We start from the raw sequence: 18,023 nt of genomic DNA, 5'->3' as shown, positions 1-18,023 counted from the left end.
ATACATCAAAATATATAAACCTCTACTCTACACTATACTATGCTATGGAGCGGCACAGATAGCAGGCAACCACTAATCCTACTCTCTCTATACAACACCTGCCCTGCAATCAAACACTACCAGAAAACACGCGTATAGTGACGGGAAATTAGTGACGGCCCATTATCAGTCACTATTTGTGACGGATTAGTGACAGACAGAAATTTGGTCACCGTGGCGTGAACTTAGTGACAGATTAGTGACCGACCGGTCACAAAATACGCGGGTAGGGTGGGCGCCAAAACTTAGTGACCACCGTAGTGACGGGATATCTGTCACAAAACTGGTAACTGAAATTGCAACGAGACAGTGACAAATTCATCCGTCACAAAAATCGTAACCCAAATGTTTATAAATTTTTAAAAAATTATTTTTGATAGTGACGGATTATTGACAGAAATTTTCGTCACCAAATTTAATTTCTAATTCTAAAAATATTAAAAATAATATTTTTGAGTAATTATAAATAAAAAAAGAAAAAAGATAAAAGGAGGAAATCTAAAATGAACTAAGAGTGCCGCGCTTAATTTCTAATTCCCCCCCCCCCCCCCCCCCGCCCGCCCAGCGCCAACACCAAAATTCTAATCCCCCTAACCCTAGCCCCTGCAGCCGCCCCTCAACCCCCCCACACCACACCCACACCCCCCCCCCCCCCCCCGGGCGATCCCTAACCCCTCCTCCTCCCCCCCAACCCAAATCCAACAAATCCCTAACCGGAAGGCTGTCCACGGCAGGGATGACCGTCCGGATTTCCTAACCCCTTCTCCTCCTCCCTATGCCGACGAGAGCTACCTGATCTTCTTCGAGTCTCCTCGAATACGGATTCTCGCTTCGAGAGCTCACGTCCGAGGCCAATCGCGGGATTTCGTTCTGGAGCCCCAGTTTAGATTCCGATGGTTCTTTCCGGTTGCTCTCGATGCGAGCATTCTAAAGGCTGGTCATACATTTGGGGTTTTTCAATCTTTTGTTTAACCAATTGCAAAAATCAGACATTTTCTAGATTCCAAATGGATTTTGAGCATCGGCGAGATGGCACTGTTTTTACTTCTTTGATTGTCAGATGACCTCATTCTATGATTTTTGAGTCTTTCCCATTTGGTAGTCCCCTGTCACAACTCCAACAAATTTGATCTGACACCTATTCACCCACTATATGCAACTATATGTCTTTAGGTTGTGTATGTCTTGTAACAACATATGATTATGAATCTTGTAACTGCATACAACAATATATTTTTTGATTTGCCTGTCTATGCTCATTGGTATCAACACAATGACTACCACATTTGTCTCTGTGTACTGTAAATGTCATCAGCCCGCTGTTGCTCGTAAGTTATTCGATGAAATGCTTGAGAGGAATGAGATTGGAACCATGAATTCTAGTGCTGGATCCACTAATGATGCACAATATGTAGTGCTATCGAATATTTATGCTGCTTCAGAAAAATGGGAAGAAGCAGAGAGGATAAGGAGGAGAATGGTGGAAAATGGAATACAAAAAATGTGTGGTTGCAGTTCGATCATGAAAGGTAAAAATTCTTTCATCATTTCAAAAAAAAAAAAAAAAAAGGCCCCTCCTTAGTGAGTTTGCCTTAGGCCCCCAAATGCATTGGGCCGCCCCTGCTTAGAATCAGTGGACTTGTTCCTTATACCATTTGATGTAGAAATTTTAATTTGGTAATTTATTAAGTATTTTTTGTCTATAAAGTTAAGTTTTTTTGTTTTGCTTTGAAAGGTGCATTGTGAGACCGTTACTGATGGGAGTGCCAGTGACACTCTGGAGCCATGGAAATTTAAGGTTTCATATGACAAGTTGGTCATTGCATCCGGAGCAGAGGCCTCGACCTTTGGTATACGTGGTGTAAGAGAGCATGCGGTCTTTCTCCGTGAGGTTCACCATGCCCAAGAGATTCGGAGGAAGCTCCTTCTCAATCTGATGCTGTCTGATGTGCCCGGTATGCCATTTCAGAAGATAGGAAACATCATGGATGTTATTGCATTAATTAGTACCTTGTGTAAATTTGTTTTCTTATAATGATTTCAGCCTGCTATGATATTTGTTTTTTGCAAATAATGTTATGTAGTTCAAGCACTGCCAAATCCTGCATTTGTGCATTCTTTGAACAGCAAATATTAGAGTATACAGTGATTTGGTGTAATGCATTTAATACTTGATTTTTTTTTTGGCAAATATAGGCATATCAGAAGAAGAAAAGAGGAGACTGTTGCACTGTGTTGTTATTGGAGGTGGTCCAACCGGTGTTGAGTTCAGTGGTGAAATTAGTGATTTCATCATTGGAGATGTTCATCAACGTTACTCCCATGTTAAAGACTATATCTGTGTGACCCTAATTGAGGTTTTCCTGTCATACCTCTCCAGCATGATTTTATGAACTTGAATTATTTTTTCCTCTATATCTCTTTTTTATTCCTCTAATGGAGTGTTTGATGCTATAGCTCATAAAACATCGCGTAATTTAGTTACTTGAGAAATTTATTTCTAGTCAATCTTGTCAAGAACATATGTGGATAAAAATCATCTGAACTCTTTCTTTTTTGTGTTAGGCAAATGAAATTTTATCATCTTTCGATGTTCGACTCAGAACATATGCTACAAAACAACTCACTAAGGTCAGTGATTCTAAGCAAGGGATTGTGCAATCTCTTCTTTTGTTGATTTTCAATTGCTGTTTGTTAAATTGCTTGATTGCTCTCTGCATTTCCATTTCCCTTAGTCCTGAATTTACTTCAGAAACTTTTTATATGAAGAGCATCATTTTCTTTTATGCTGATATTGTTTTCAATGTTCATTGCTTTTGTATTGACCTTGTACTATCCCTTGTTAAATTGCTATTCGATTCTTTCTCCTTGAGAATTCAGTTCAACCTCAACGGCTCCTGAAGAACAGCAAGCAAAGGTAAACATACTCATTTTAACCAACTAAATGCTTCTATTTATGCCTCTTAAGTTTTATGCATGACATCTTCATTCCGAATTTTGGTTATCACTTGAAGCATCTTATAGTGTTCACTTGAAAAGCATCTTATAGTTTTCACTTGAAGAGCATCTTAAGCTCCTTCCTTTTTCTGAGAAAGCATGTTAAGATCTTTATGGAATATTATGTCTCACAACATTGTTAAGGGGTTCCTGTTGTATCATGCTTATCATATATAGGTAATGTTGATGCCTTTTCCAAGCAGATAAATGAAGTTCGAAGGATGAATGGTCCATTGTCGGAAGCACTGCCAGACTTCTATTCAGATGCTTCAATATCAAGGTACCTCCGGTCAAGAAACTGGAATGCAGAAAAGGCAAGTTGTTGCCCAGATAGACAACCCAAGAGGGGGGGGTGAATTGGGTTTTTAAATTAACTTAGCTAATTAAAACTTTGTGGATGATTAACTAAATACTATAGCCAGTTATTTAATTAAAGCTAAGTGCTGTGAGTAATGTGTGGGGAAGAAGATGTGAGACAATGCACTACAAGCACAAAGTTTTATAGTGGTTCGGAGCTAACCCTTGCTCCTACGTCCACTCCCCAAGTCTCACTTGGGAATTTCACTATAACCCCCTTGGATTACAGCCGGTTGTTTTGCAAGCTCACAACCGAACTTGTTGTTTTACGAGCTCACAACGAACTCGGTCGGTTTTCCCAGGCTCACCGACTAGAACCAACCCCGATTGTTTTCCCGGGCTCACAATCAAACCCTTACACTCGTTGGTTTTAAACCGGCTCACCAACCAACCTTAATCCCCTTGATTCAATCCCCCGATTGAATCAAGTAAATACACGAGATAGAAGAAAACAGAAAATGGCTTCTCAAAAAGCAGATTTAAAACAATATAATCGTAAAGGAGTTAGAAGCCCTCAAACGCTTTTAAGATGGGGAAGAGGTGTGGCTTCTGGAATTCCGGTCTCCTCTTGAAAGAGTGATCGACTTGAAAGCAGGAGGAGGAAGCTTTGAATGCTGGAAAGATGTTGGTGGAGCAATAAATGCAGATCTTCCCTTTTTCTCGTTGAAGAGCACTTAGAGAGCTTGAAGACTTGAATGCTAGGAGTGGAATGTGTGTTCTCTACCTTGCTACAGTCTTCTGTGGCTATTTAAGCCAACCCCCACGGAAACTAGCCGTTACTCTGCTTTTTCTGGCCGTTCTGCACACTCTGCGCAGCCTGACTGTTGGGAACCCGCCCATGCCGCTGTTATTTCAAAAATTTTTCAGATGGCAGCGGAATCGGCATGCACGAGTTCAACGTTCATCGCATGAACGTTGTTTCGAGACCTTTCGTAATTAGGTAAGAATTAAAACTTTTAAAACTAATAGGAAGATCAAATCTTCACCTTGCGCGGGTAGATGATCACCGCAAATCTGAATTCGTGGTTTTGGAAGAGGGTTCGCTTGAAGCCGTTCAAACGTCCGGCCTCTACGGGTATCCACACGAAGCAGGATCCGATCCAAGCTCTCTATCTCACCGGGGTACTAGCTCCCTTGCAGAGATAGCTTTGATGGCTGATGTCCTCTCTTTCAATCAACTCTTGATTGCACTTGAGAGGAGGAAGAAGAAGGATGAAGAAGAGGAAGAAGATCAAATCCCTTCGCAGCCTTCTTCTCTTCACACGCGTTGAAGCCAAGGAAGAAGACCAAGAGGAGGGAGAGGCCTCCTCTTCTTTTCCCTTTGCTAATGGCGGCTGAACCAAAGGAGGAGCAAGAGGGGGGCGTACGGCAGCAAGGAAGAAGCCTTCTCTTCTATTAGGTCAGCCCCCATGAAGCCCTCTTTAAATAACAAGTGGAGCTCCTAACTTTTAGGAGCTCCCTTGAAATAATTCCAAGAGGGGCGCCGGCCCCTCTTGTTGCCGCACCAAGCAATATGAAAGGAGGAGGGGCGTGTGCCCCTCCTTCATGGTTGCCCTAATCCTCATTAGGTAAGGATTTGGATGCCCTAATGTGGTTAAGTCCTAATCCAATTAGGCTTAACCAAATTGGGTTCAATCTATGCTAGTCCTAATCCAATTAGGACTTGAATGAATCATGACTCAATTGAACTCTTCAATCCTAATCCAATTAGGAGTCATGTTGATTCATTAGATTAATAATTAATTTAGACTTAAGGAATCCTAATCCAATTAGGATGTATTTTAATTTTAGTCCTAATCCAATTAGGACTCTATTTGAATCCGAAGTCCTAATCCAATTAGGATTTCTAGGAATCCTACTCCAAGTAGGAATCCAATTTTAATTCAAAATTCCTAATCTCATTAGGATTGTAGGAATCCTATTCCAAATAGGAATTCCAGTCCTACTCCAACTAGGATTCCCAGTCCTAATCCAATTAGGACTCTAGGAATCCTACCCGAAGTAGGATTCTTGTTTCAAGTCCAATTAATTAATTCCTTTTTCCTTCTTCAACTTTTTATCAATCAAATTGATTTCTTGTGATTCCTAATCACGATTTCAACCATCGGATCGGTCAATACTTCTAGTGTGTGTGACCTCATAGGTTCTATTCTGACTGGTAGTGAGATATATTGTGATCTCTATCACTATATCATTGAAAACTCCTTTCAATGGGTTGGAACGATTCCAACTCAACTCATTAGGGTTTATCGATCATCAAGATAATCCCTATGAGTCCCACCATCCACCAGTGACACCTAGCAGCATGTACTGGCTACCCAGCAGAATGGAATGATGAACCTCTAGGTGCAGTTAACGTGTGATACAGTCCTACTATCGTGGATCCCTACAGGACGGAGGTCATGGACAACTCGTCAAACCCCATCGTCTGTCATATGTCAAGATTTATTCGACTTGAGTTCGATAGTGGAAAACTCTTTCTCCACTTTACTGCCCTGGCCAAGGTCTTAGAACTCAGTCTAACAAATCACATAGGATCACTCCTCTTCTATCAAGGTCGATAGATTCCTTGTAGGTGCATACCCTACTCCTACAGTGAACCTACTGCAGCCAATCTACACTGCATGGACCCATATGGCTAGAGACCATGTATGTGTGCAGTCAAACTACAATAACCTCACTGTGAGTAGCCGAAGCACCGCAGGTCAAAGGACCAGTCACACTACTGCAACATCAAGCAAGTCACTGACGAGTGGATAGACATCCAAGTGACTTCTTGTCTTGGTCACGCTCAGTACCCTTGTTCTCTAACAAGCACCTGCACTATCACTTCAGTGTCCCTACACTGTGGACTCAAGTCTCGTCCATCCAGAAGGAGAGTGATCTGTGCACTGATCGGATCGATCACCGTCCTCGTGATGATCCATTGATCAGGAGCATTTAGAAATTAATCACCAATGATACATGGCTCAAATTCTCAACTCTTGAGAATATGTATCATCATCTTATTAATTTTTTGGATGATTCATAGACACATAAACAATATGAATGAAAAAGATGCCTTTTATTTATTCAATAATAAATAGTCAAGTACAAAATTATGTCCCTAGAATCAACAATGTGTCAGCCAAATTGGCTTCTAGGGCATACATCTAACAATCTCCCACTTGCACTAAAGCCAATTGGTCATATATCTTACGCCCATCTTCTCAAGGTGGGCTTCAGTCTTTTGCTGACTCAGCTGCTTAGTGAAAGGGTCTGCCACGTTATCCGCGGAGTCTACTCTCTGCACCTCTATATCATAGTCGCGTATGAAATGGAAGCGCCGCTCTATGTGCTTGGACTTCTGATGAGACCATGGCTCCATAGCTAGTGTTATGGTGCCAATGTTATCGCAGTAAAGTGTCATGGCATCTAATGACATTACACCTAATTCTGCAATTAACTTTTAATCAGAAGGTTTCCACTGCACCCTTAGATACGGCTTAACATTCAGCTTCTAAGGTAGAATCTATAATGATCGGTTGTTTGGAACTCTTCCAATTTACTGAACCACAATTGCACATATTCTGATGTTGACTTTCTATCATCAATATGTGTGCATCTTTCTACCTTCAACTCTGATCTTCTCCCAAAGACCAAGAACATGTCCTTAGTTCTTCTCAAGTACTTAAGACTGTTCTTCACAGCTGTCCAGTGTTCTTCACCTGGATTCGACTGATATCTGCTTGTGACACTCACAGCAAGAGCTATATCAGGTCGTGTACATAGCATGGCATACATGAGGCTTCCTATTGCCGATGCATAAGGAATCTTGCTCATGCGTTGAATCTCCTCAGATGTGTTGGGGCACATCTTCTTGGAGAGATGAATTCCATGCCTTAGGGGTAAGAGACCCCTCTTGGAGTTTTCCATGCTGAACCTCTTCAGCACCTCCTCTATGTACATCTTCTGTGAAAGGCCAAGCATCCTTTTAGATCTATCTCTATAGACCTTTATTCCCAAAATATAGGATGCTTCCCCAAGGTCTTTCATGGAGAATTCTTTTGACAACCAGACCTTGACCGAGGTTAACATGGGAATATCATTCCCAATCAGGAGAATGTCATCTACGTACAGTACGAGAAAAATGACAGCACTCCCACTAACCTTTTTATAAACACATGGTTCCTCTTCGTTTTTGATGAAATCAAACGTTTTGATTGCATCATCGAAACGAGTGTTCCAACTCCGAGAGGCTTGCTTTAGTCCATAGATGGACCTTTGCAGCTTGCAGACCTTGTGATCTCCATCACTGGAAGTGAAACCCAAAGGCTGTTCCATATAGATATCTTCATCAAGATATCCATTCAGGAAAGCAGTTTTCACATCCATCTGCCAAATTTCATAATCATGAAATGCTGCAATGGCAAGCAATGTTCGGATGGATTTTAGCATGGCTACAGGTGAAAAGGTCTCCTGATAGTCAATGCCTTCGCGCTGACTATACCTTTTTGCCACAAGCCTTGCCTTATAGGTCTCTACCTCTCCATCCGAACCTATTTTCCTTTTGTAGATCCATTTGCATCCAATAGGTACAATACCTTCTGGTGGATCTACTAAGGTCCAGACTTGGTTGGAATGCATGGAGTCTATCTCTGACTTCATAGCTTTCAGCCATTTCTCGGAATCGATATCAGATATCGCCTCGTTGTAGGTTTTGGGATCCTGTATGTGATCCCTATCTCCCACTAGGAACATTTCCTCGGTATCCTCTTCTAGTATACCTAAGTATCTATCGGGAGGATGGGAGACCCTACTAGATCTACGAGGTGGTTGAGGGACATCGTGTACTGGCTCCTTATGAATAGGTTCTTTAGGATCCATGACTCGTTGCTTTTCAGAGACTTTCTCTTCAAGCTCAATTTTCCTCCCACTGCCTCTATCAAGGATAAACTGATTTTCCAAGAAGATGGCATGACGGCTCACAAACACATTGTGATCCTCTGAGACGTAAAAATTGTATCCTAATGACTCTTTAGGATATCCTATAAAACGAGCACTTATGGTCCTAGCCTCTAACTTGTCCGCCTGTAGTCGCTTGACGTGGGCCGGACACCCCCAAATCTTGAGATGACCCAGACTTGGTTTCTTACCATGCCATATCTCATACGGTGTGGTAGGAACGGATTTAGAGGGAACTCTATTCAATAAATAAATCGCTGTGAGTAAGGCATCTCCCCAAAGAAACATAGGTAAATCAGTGAAGCTCATCATGGACCTGACCATATCCAATAGGGTCCGATTCCTCCTCTCTGACACCCCGTTGAGTTGAGGTGTACCCGGAGGTGTCCATTGTGAGACTATGCCGTTTTCTTTGAGATAGTCCCAGAATTCCCCACTAAGGTATTCTCCTCCTCGATCTGATCGAAGAGCCTTAAGAGGTTTTCCAGTTTGTTTTTCTACTTCATTTTTGAACTCTTTGAACTTTTCAAAGGATTCAGACTTGTGTCTCATAAGATACACATACCCATACCGTGAATAATCATCGGTAAAGGTAATGAAGTAAGAATAACGTCCCCTGGCTAGCACATCGAATGGGCCACATACATCTGTATGTACTAGGGTAAGTATTTCAATGGTCCTCTCCCCATGTCCTACAAAGGGCAGTCTAGCCATTTTTCCTTGAAGACAGGTCTCGCAAACTGGATATGACTCGGAAGTCAATGAGCCTAAAAGCCCATCTTTATCCATTTTGTTCATTCTGTCCTCTCCAATATGGCCAAGCCTAAGGTGCCACAAATACCTTTGGTTTATCTCATCTCTGGATCTTTTGGATCCTTTGGCACTCACATCTTGCTCGGTAACATTCACAGATACATCCATATGTAAATGATAGAAACTGTCAATCATGAAACCACGTGCGACTATTTTATTTCTTAAATAAATAGAACAGCAGTCTTTGTCAAATGTAAAAACATGACCTTCCTGTGCTAGACATGAAACAGAAATCAAATTTCTGCTAGCAACAGGTACATAATAACAGTCTCTAAGTATTAAACTAAATCCAGACGGTAGTCGCAGATGGTAGGTGCCCACAGCCACAGCAGCAACTTTTGCTCCGTTGCCAACCCGAAGGGTTACTGCACCTTCCGCCAGCCTTCTACTTTTCTTTAGACCCTGCATGGTAGTGCACAAATGAGCACTAGAACCAGAATCTATAACCCAACTAGAAGTAGAAGAAACCGTTAGATTAGTTTCAATAATGAGCAAGTCTATACCTTCTGAAGGTGTGTCACCTTTCTTGTTCTTCAGGCTCTCGAGGTATGAAGGACAGTTTCTCTTCCAGTGGCCTTCGACATTGCAGTGGAAACATTTTCCTTTGTCGTTAGCCTTTTTCTTTTGAACTTCCTTCTTTGGCTTCTTGTCTTTCTTCTGCTTCTTTGCAGGCTTCTTTTTCTTCCAAGTAGACTTTCTCTTGGAACCAGAAGTCAACTCAGCAGCGAGGACATTGCCCCTTGAACCTTTCAAGGCTCCCTCAGCAGTTACCAACATGTTGATTAGTTCAGTCTTAGTGCATTCAATCTTATTCATGTGGTAGTTTACTATAAACTGACCAAATGAATCAGGAAGTGACTGTAGGATCAAATCCACTTGCAATTCCTTGTGCATGTCCATACCGAGCTTCTCAAGCTCCTCTAGGTCCTTGATCATGGTCAGACCGTGATCATGGACAGACTGCCCCTCGCGCATCTTCGCTTTGAAAAGCCTCTTGGACACTTCAAAACGAGCTGTGCGACTTTGCTCACCATACAACTCTTGCAGGTGTGCCAGTATGTCCCTAGCAGTCTTTATATTTTCATGCTGGCATTGGAGTTCATTAGACATAGATGCCATCATATAGCATTTTACTCTAATGTCATCGTCCAACCACTTTTTATGCATCTCACGCTGAACATCAGTGGGACGTGCTGGTAATGTGGGGATATCTGAATCGAGTATGTAGCCTATCTTCTCACAGTCCAAAACTATTTTGAGATTTCTAAGCCAGTCCTTGTAATTGGTTCCGGTCAGTCGGTTGGTCTCAAGAATACGGGTCAAAGGGTTTGAAGCCGACATTGTATCTGCAGAGAGTAAAGATTCTAGTTAGACTTTTGTACTTGATCCTAATCTGTCCTAAGGTCTTTTAGAACAAATTGTGACTCCCACTATTTTCTCGAATTCCTCACACTCCCCTGGTAGGAAAACGGAAATCCCACACGACTAGGGTTTCTAGTGGGTACTGCGGTCCCACCAATTTACATGCCACCTCACCTAACAGTTATTGGTGACACATAGATGGATGAGTGTACAACTCTTGTACAATGCTTCTCAAGCATGTTGCAGTGCAACTTGGTCTCTAAGCCATGAAGACCTCACCTAACAGTTATTGGTCTCATTTCTTAGTTAAGTCAGACCCACTGTATAACCGTAGGAATAAAGTCGTCATTGGGTCCTCACCTAACAGTTATTGGTGCCCAACCCCACCTTTACCCTACAACATCTCATGTCTATAGAGAGGTCCAGCCCCCCAATGCAACTTGACCACTGTATCCAGCCGAGACAAGTCAACATCAGAAAGGCCTTAGCAGCTCTACTACAGTGGAAGACCTATTGACTTAATATTGGTTAATCAGGTCTTAGTGTTTGCAACTTGAGCCTTTCATAAGAGGTAATCGAACAATTGGCCAGGTAAGCAGGTGGGAGGCTCCCCTTACTCAGAGAGTAAGGTCCTAATTAAGTAACCACCTTTCATGCTTTCCTAGACACCAATTAGATCAATTAATCTAATATGATTTGCTCATGTCGGTTCACTCTCGACTTGATTGAGGAGGTTTTGATTTAGGTCTCAATTGGGTTTGCTACATCACATGTAGACCTATCTACCCGACTCTCATTCACATCACATGCAAACGGCGCATTGCAGGCAGTTATAATCGCGGCAATAATTAAAGCTAAACTTTAACTAGGTGATGATCATGGATTCTAATTAGGTCGTATTACAAGCACATGCACATCAATCGATCAAGTGGTCTTCAACTCTTGAATTGGATCCAAGCTTCCTTGATTCGATCCTTGATCAACTCTTGATCCCATCGCCATCAACCGCTTAGACCCCTGTTCATCTCATGCATCGTCTTCGACTTGATCGTTGATGTACATCACATCACAGAAATACAACCAGATGTAAAATAAAAATAAAAATAATTTACATCTCCTTTTAGGAGGCACGCAGGCCTCTCAAAACATCAAATAAGATGCATGCAAGCATCTGTAAAATTTACATGACATCGCAGATCACATCGCAGGTCATTACATTTGATACCAAAAGGGTTTGAATCCTATGATCATCACCGTATGCTACAATTATAATTTCAGATCTGAAAACTAACTGATTATATCATGACATAGGTCGCTGATCATGCTAATCATGATTCTAAACTTTGTAATCCCATTAACAATGCAATTAGAATCATCTTTTTATCACATAAAAATCAGCATGTAAAAAATCAGCACCCCTGAAAAATCTGCATGCAGAATTTTTCAGCATGCATGATCAATCAATTTTCAGATCTAATAAGCCTTTAGATATTTAATTCTTACCTTAATCTACGAAGCCTAGGCTCTGATACCACTGTTGGGAACCCGCCCATGCCGCTGATATTTCAAAAATTTTTCAGATGGCAGCGGAATCGGCATGCACGAGTTCAACGTTCATCGCATGAACGTTGTTTCGAGACCTTTCGTAATTAGGTAAGAATTAAAACTTTTAAAACTAATAGGAAGATCAAATCTTCACCTTGCGCGGGTAGATGATCACCGCAAATCTGAATTCGTGGTTTTGGAAGAGGGTTCGCTTGAAGCCGTTCAAACGTCCGGCCTCTACGGGTATCCACACGAAGCAGGATCCGATCCAAGCTCTCTATCTCACCGGGGTACTAGCTCCCTTGCAGAGATAGCTTTGATGGCTGATGTCCTCTCTTTCAATCAACTCTTGATTGCACTTGAGAGGAGGAAGAAGAAGGATGAAGAAGAGGAAGAAGATCAAATCCCTTCGCAGCCTTCTTCTCTTCACACGCGTTGAAGCCAAGGAAGAAGACCAAGAGGAGGGAGAGGCCTCCTCTTCTTTTCCCTTTGCTAATGGCGGCTGAACCAAAGGAGGAGCAAGAGGGGGGCGTACGGCAGCAAGGAAGAAGCCTTCTCTTCTATTAGGTCAGCCCCCATGAAGCCCTCTTTAAATAACAAGTGGAGCTCCTAACTTTTAGGAGCTCCCTTGAAATAATTCCAAGAGGGGCGCCGGCCCCTCTTGTTGCCGCACCAAGCAATATGAAAGGAGGAGGGGCGTGTGCCCCTCCTTCATGGTTGCCCTAATCCTCATTAGGTAAGGATTTGGATGCCCTAATGTGGTTAAGTCCTAATCCAATTAGGCTTAACCAAATTGGGTTCAATCTATGCTAGTCCTAATCCAATTAGGACTTGAATGAATCATGACTCAATTGAACTCTTCAATCCTAATCCAATTAGGAGTCATGTTGATTCATTAGATTAATAATTAATTTAGACTTAAGGAATCCTAATCCAATTAGGATGTATTTTAATTTTAGTCCTAATCCAATTAGGACTCTATTTGAATCCGAAGTCCTAATCCAATTAGGATTTCTAGGAATCCTACTCCAAGTAGGAATCCAATTTTAATTCAAAATTCCTAATCTCATTAGGATTGTAGGAATCCTATTCCAAATAGGAATTCCAGTCCTACTCCAACTAGGATTCCCAGTCCTAATCCAATTAGGACTCTAGGAATCCTACCCGAAGTAGGATTCTTGTTTCAAGTCCAATTAATTAATTCCTTTTCTGACAATGTGACCGTTGGTGGGTTGGAGTCGACTCGCGCGATCAGGAGTCGACTCGGCTGTAGCAGGAGTCGACTCGAGCTTTTCCGGAGTCGACTCGGCAACTGTTCCCAGTTTGAATTAAAGTTGCCGTCTTGACTGGGAGTCGACTCGTCTTGACCCGGAGTCGACTCGCCAACTTCTGGCGCTGACCTGGCAATTTTGGAGTCGGCTCATCCTCTGTAGTCCGTGGATCCAAATTTGAATTTTGTCCACTCGAGTCGACTCGACTGTCCTGGGAGTCGACTCGAATCTCAGAGCCCGAACTCCCGATTCTCTGTCTTTTGGCTCATCCAGTCTTGGAGTCGACTCGAACTTCCTTGGAGTCGACTCGGCTCTCAGTTTTCGAAAGTTGGTCTTCTGCCTTTTGACGTGAAGCTTGTCTTGGAGTCGACTCGAGCTGTCTGGGAGTCGACTCGAATCTCAGAGGCAGTAACATGGTCTTCTGTCTGTCGATGGTCGCACAGTCTCGGAGTCGACTCGCGTACTGCGGGAGTCGACTCGAATCTCAGAGTCCATAAAACGCTCTCTGACTTTTTCTTTGTGTACCGCTGGGAGTCGACTCGCGTTCCACTGGAGTCGACTCGAATCTCAGACCTGAAAAACTGCTCATCTGTTCTTCTGTCTGTTTTCAGTCGGAGTCGACTCGTACTGATCAGGAGTCGACTCGAGCTCGTGCCAGTGACCTTGATACGCTTGGAGTCGACTCGTGAAACTCGGGAGTCGACTCGTATCTCAGACATTGGTTCATGCAGACTTCTTAACTTATCCAAAATGCTATGAACCAAGTCTAGAGACACTTGGACAGGATTTTCACTGAAACACTCAATTGAATTCATTAGTAATCACAAGATATACTCCAATGCTTTGAGCTCATCAAAATCAAACGGGGTTTTAATCGATCACTCCACAATCTCCCCCTTTTTGATGATGACAAAACTTTGAGTATATGTAAAATGAGTTGCTCAGTAAGTAATGAAATAAACTCCATAAATGAATTCAAATGTCTGATAATTTAATTTATCCAAGTTTGAAAGGAGTGAAACATTAAATTTCGGAGTTAAAGTTCCCCCTTTCATTTGGAATTATATAAGCCTTCATATTCTGCAATCAATTGTTTGGCTTATATGACATTAATGATTTAGCTTGATTAAAATTCAGATTCTCTCCCTCAACATATGCATTCAACTATGTTTTGATTTTCTGAATTTCCTTTTAATGCTTTGAAATTTTTGAACTAAAATTTTTGTTTTTAGAGGGAAAATCTGTCAATTTGTTCTTGAGTAGGATTCAGCTAATCTCCGAATATCCCTTGAATAGATTCTGGAGATTACTCCATTAGGAGCCCCAAAAGAGAGATAATGAGCCTCGAGGTACCGAATCCACTTAGAACAAATTTATGTGTATTTTTAAGAGTTTATCGTTTTATTTATTTCCATTGATTTCTTTTACATATTTTTTAATATTTCTCCCCTTTTACATTTTATACTTACACATTTCTCCCCCTTTTTGTCATCATACCAAAAAGGAGGTAATCACACACAATCAATGGCACAAATGGCACAGTCAATCATCAAATGGCACAGAAATGAAGATAAGATGTCTACTCATTGTATTGATATGAAGGTGAATACATTTGAGCATACAATAGGTAAAGCAACAACAATACAAAAGAAGACAAAACACAACTCAAAATCATCTATGACCTCCTCGAGGATGTGGCTCCCCCTCTCGAGGATACATCTCCTCCTCTGGAGGATGTGGTTCCCCCTCTCGAGGATACATCTCCTCCTCTGGAGGATGTAGCTCCTCCTCTCGAGGATGTGACTCCTCCTCTCAATCGGCTCTGCTCCATGAGGAGGGCGACTGCCTCTGTAACATGGCCCAGCTGCGTGATAATAGACGTGGTGGCTCTGCTATGTGTAGTGGAGAGCTTAGTCACCGACGTCTGAAGCCCAGTCACCGAGGTCTGAAGTGCGTCCAGCTTGTCGATGAGCACATTCGACAAGCGCTCGGCCCCCTCGGTGGTGGTGTGCATGTCACGGCGGATGTCATCCCGCATCCTCCTCGTGGTGCTCGTGACCTCGCTCATGCTGTGGAACTGGGCCTGCACCAGGGTCCTAATGTTGTAGATCTCCTGCCGCACCTCAGCCGTCATGTCTGTCACGGCTGTCAAGGATGGGACCAATGCTGAGGATGGAGTGGGTGCAGGAGTGGGAGCTGGCACGGAACCTCGGAGCTCCCGGAGCAGCTCGTCCCTCAAATCTCGGACGATCTCCTGCCGCAGCTCCCGGAGTTGCTCTGGATCAATACGGACCTCCATAGATGGTGGAGCTGAGGAGGAAGGTCCGGCAGAGGTGGTAGGAGCAGGAGGAGTGGATGGAAGGTCTGGATGGTCTGGGGACTCTGGGTAGTCAGAATCTGGCTCAGGACTGGATGATGGTCTGGTGGTCTGAGCGGTGAGAGTGGACTTCCTAACCCAGATCCCTTCTCTCTTCCGAAATCCCATCCTGTGCATGGTCCCCGTACCCAAGCGATCAGTCCATCGCAAGGCACGAGAGGGTTCCTTCTCAGGAATGGAAATTTCGTACTGCCTAAAGAGAAGAGTGAATATCATTCCGTATGGGAGGGAGAGCCTAGGTCTATCCAGGGGCTCACACATATACCTATAAATGAGCTTGGGGAAGTTGACCGGGGTGTCCTGAAGAATGTAAGACATAATAGCTAGGTCCCTCTCATTCACAAAATCAAATCTCCCTGTCTTAGGGAAGATGGACCTGGACAAAATGCTCAAAAGGATTCTCACTTCAATAGGAAGTGAGCTAGCAGATACCTCATCTAGGGGAGACTGAGGTGGATGCCCTAAGACGATCGTAAGGGCCTCAAATCTATCCTCAGGATGTGCAGGAGCCACCCCTACTAATGGAAGGTGGAGGATATGGGCAATGAGGTCCTCTGTGACACGCAATGGGACACCTAATACCGTGCCCTCAATACCTCCATCTCCCCGATGGACGGTACTGTAGAACTCTTGAACTAGGCCAGGATAGGTGGGAAGGTCCAAGGTGAGGAAGTACTCTAGACCCTGGGCTCTAAGCCTATCGCATATGGTGAATCCTTCCCGGGAGAGATAGTCGAAAGTGACATACCTCCCGGAGGTGACGGCCTTCCCGGCCAACGGCCTAACATGAACCACCCTAGGCGGGGAACGATCCGGAGGAGGTTGCCTCGCGGGATCGTGCCGCGCCTTGGAGCGCCGCTCGGGACCGGCCACGGGATGGGACCTCTTTCTAACAACTCCCTTGCGAGGCATCTTGACCTAAACGAGATGAAAACCTAGAGAACGAAGAAGGATCGATAGAGGAAGCTCGGGACTGACCTGAAAAGACCTAGGAACGGACGGAAACTCAATGTCCGGCGAAGAATCGACGGGAAAAGGGCTTGGAGACGATCGAGGATGACCTAGGAGTCGGCTCTAGGGCTTTGTGAACAGTGGCGGCTTGAGAAAAAGTGTTTGCGAAACGACAAACCTAGGGTTAAAAAGTCGGATCCCGACTGCGAGTCGACTCCCCTGAGTCGCGAGTCGACTCGACCTCGAGTCGACTCCAGAAAATGCGCGAGTCGACTCTCCTTATGCGCCTGTAGACTTCGAGTCGACTCCCGACAATGTGCGAGTCGACTCCCCCTCAGCTGCCAACTTTGCGAGTCGACTCCCCCAAATGCGCGAGTCGACTCCCCCTTAGGAGCCGGCTCTGAAACTTACTCGAGTCGTCTCTAACCTTGGCACGCACTTAAAAATCATGCTATAACCGTGCCAAATGAGGGAAAATCACCTAGTTGGGATCTGATTTGATGATCATTGAATAGAAACTCTATTTTAACCTCATTTTAACCATCAAAATCAATTAATCTAGTGGAAACTCCCACTAGGATGGGTCAATCACTCCTAATCCCCTCCTAAGTACACTGAACCTCTCTTCACTTAGGGGTTTTGTGAAAATATCTGCTAATTGATTATCAGTACAAACAAATTGGAGAGTCACATCACCATTCAATATATGATCTCTTATGAAGTGATGTCTTATCTCAATGTGTTTAGTTCTTGAGTGTTGAATTGGATTTTTAGTTAGGTTTATGGCACTTGTATTATCACAATTAATGGGGATTTTATCTTGTTTAATGCCATAATCTTCTAATTGTTGTTTAATCCACAAGATTTGAGCACAACAACTCCCGGCTGCAACATATTCAGCTTCTGCAGTGGATAATGCAACCGAGTTTTGTTTCTTGCTAAACCATGAGATTAGGTTTTCTCCTAGAAATTGACAAGACCCGCTGGTACTTTTTCTATCAAGCTTACATCCAGCGAAGTCTGAATCTGTGTACCCTATTAAGTTTAGGCTAGATTCTTTAGAGTACCACAGCCCTATGTTCTTAGTTCCTATTAAGTATTTAAAGATTCTCTTAACTGCAGCTAGGTGTGATTCTTTAGGATTAGCCTGATATCTAGCACACATGCACACACTAAACATAATATCAGGCCTACTTGCAGTAAGATACAGTAAAGAACCTATCATACCTCTATAAAGTTTTTGATCTACAGATTTACCTGATTCATCTTGGTCTAACTTACATGATGAGCTCATGGGGGTGCTGATTGACTTGTTTCCCTCCATATCAAACTTCTTGAGCATCTCCTTGATATATTTGGCTTGATTG

The 18,023-nt window shown here is 43.1% G+C and overlaps 1 protein-coding gene across 2 annotated transcripts; it reads left to right on the top strand.

The window, feature by feature from the left end:
• Nucleotides 1-702: 702 nt before the first annotated feature.
• On the top strand, nt 703-3,349 carry LOC149768542 (internal alternative NAD(P)H-ubiquinone oxidoreductase A1, mitochondrial-like). 2 transcript variants are annotated; one of them, XM_089930493.1, is made up of 6 exons: nt 703-1,568; nt 1,775-1,994; nt 2,236-2,396; nt 2,605-2,670; nt 2,920-2,956; nt 3,240-3,349. In XM_089930493.1, exons 2-5 carry the CDS (start codon nt 1,976-1,978, stop codon nt 2,938-2,940), a joined length of 267 nt encoding a protein of 88 aa, XP_089786619.1. In that variant the 5' UTR covers nt 703-1,568; nt 1,775-1,975; the 3' UTR covers nt 2,941-2,956; nt 3,240-3,349. The 2 variants fall into 2 exon arrangements, with proteins under 2 accessions (XP_089786619.1, XP_089786618.1); XM_089930492.1 differs by having other exon boundaries at nt 2,920-3,349.
• Nucleotides 3,350-18,023: the final 14,674 nt, after the last annotated feature.

Source organism: Phoenix dactylifera, chromosome 1, assembly GCF_051530095.1.
Source record: "Phoenix dactylifera cultivar Ajwa chromosome 1, Ajwa_hap1_PhDact_Kaust_v1.1, whole genome shotgun sequence".
NCBI classification, from domain to species: Eukaryota; Viridiplantae; Streptophyta; class Magnoliopsida; order Arecales; family Arecaceae; genus Phoenix; species Phoenix dactylifera.
Note: the sequence above shows the minus strand (reverse complement) of the source record. Positions and strands in the feature narration are given on the sequence as shown.

What these genes read in the sequence shown, in the direction of transcription:
- LOC149768542 (XM_089930493.1), top strand. An exon ending in TCTGTGTGACCCTAATTGAG is followed by an intron (nt 2,397 to 2,604) that starts GTTTTCCTGTCA and finishes TTTTTGTGTTAG; the next exon opens with GCAAATGAAATTTTATCATC. An exon ending in CTACAAAACAACTCACTAAG is followed by an intron (nt 2,671 to 2,919) that starts GTCAGTGATTCT and finishes TTGAGAATTCAG; the next exon opens with TTCAACCTCAACGGCTCCTG.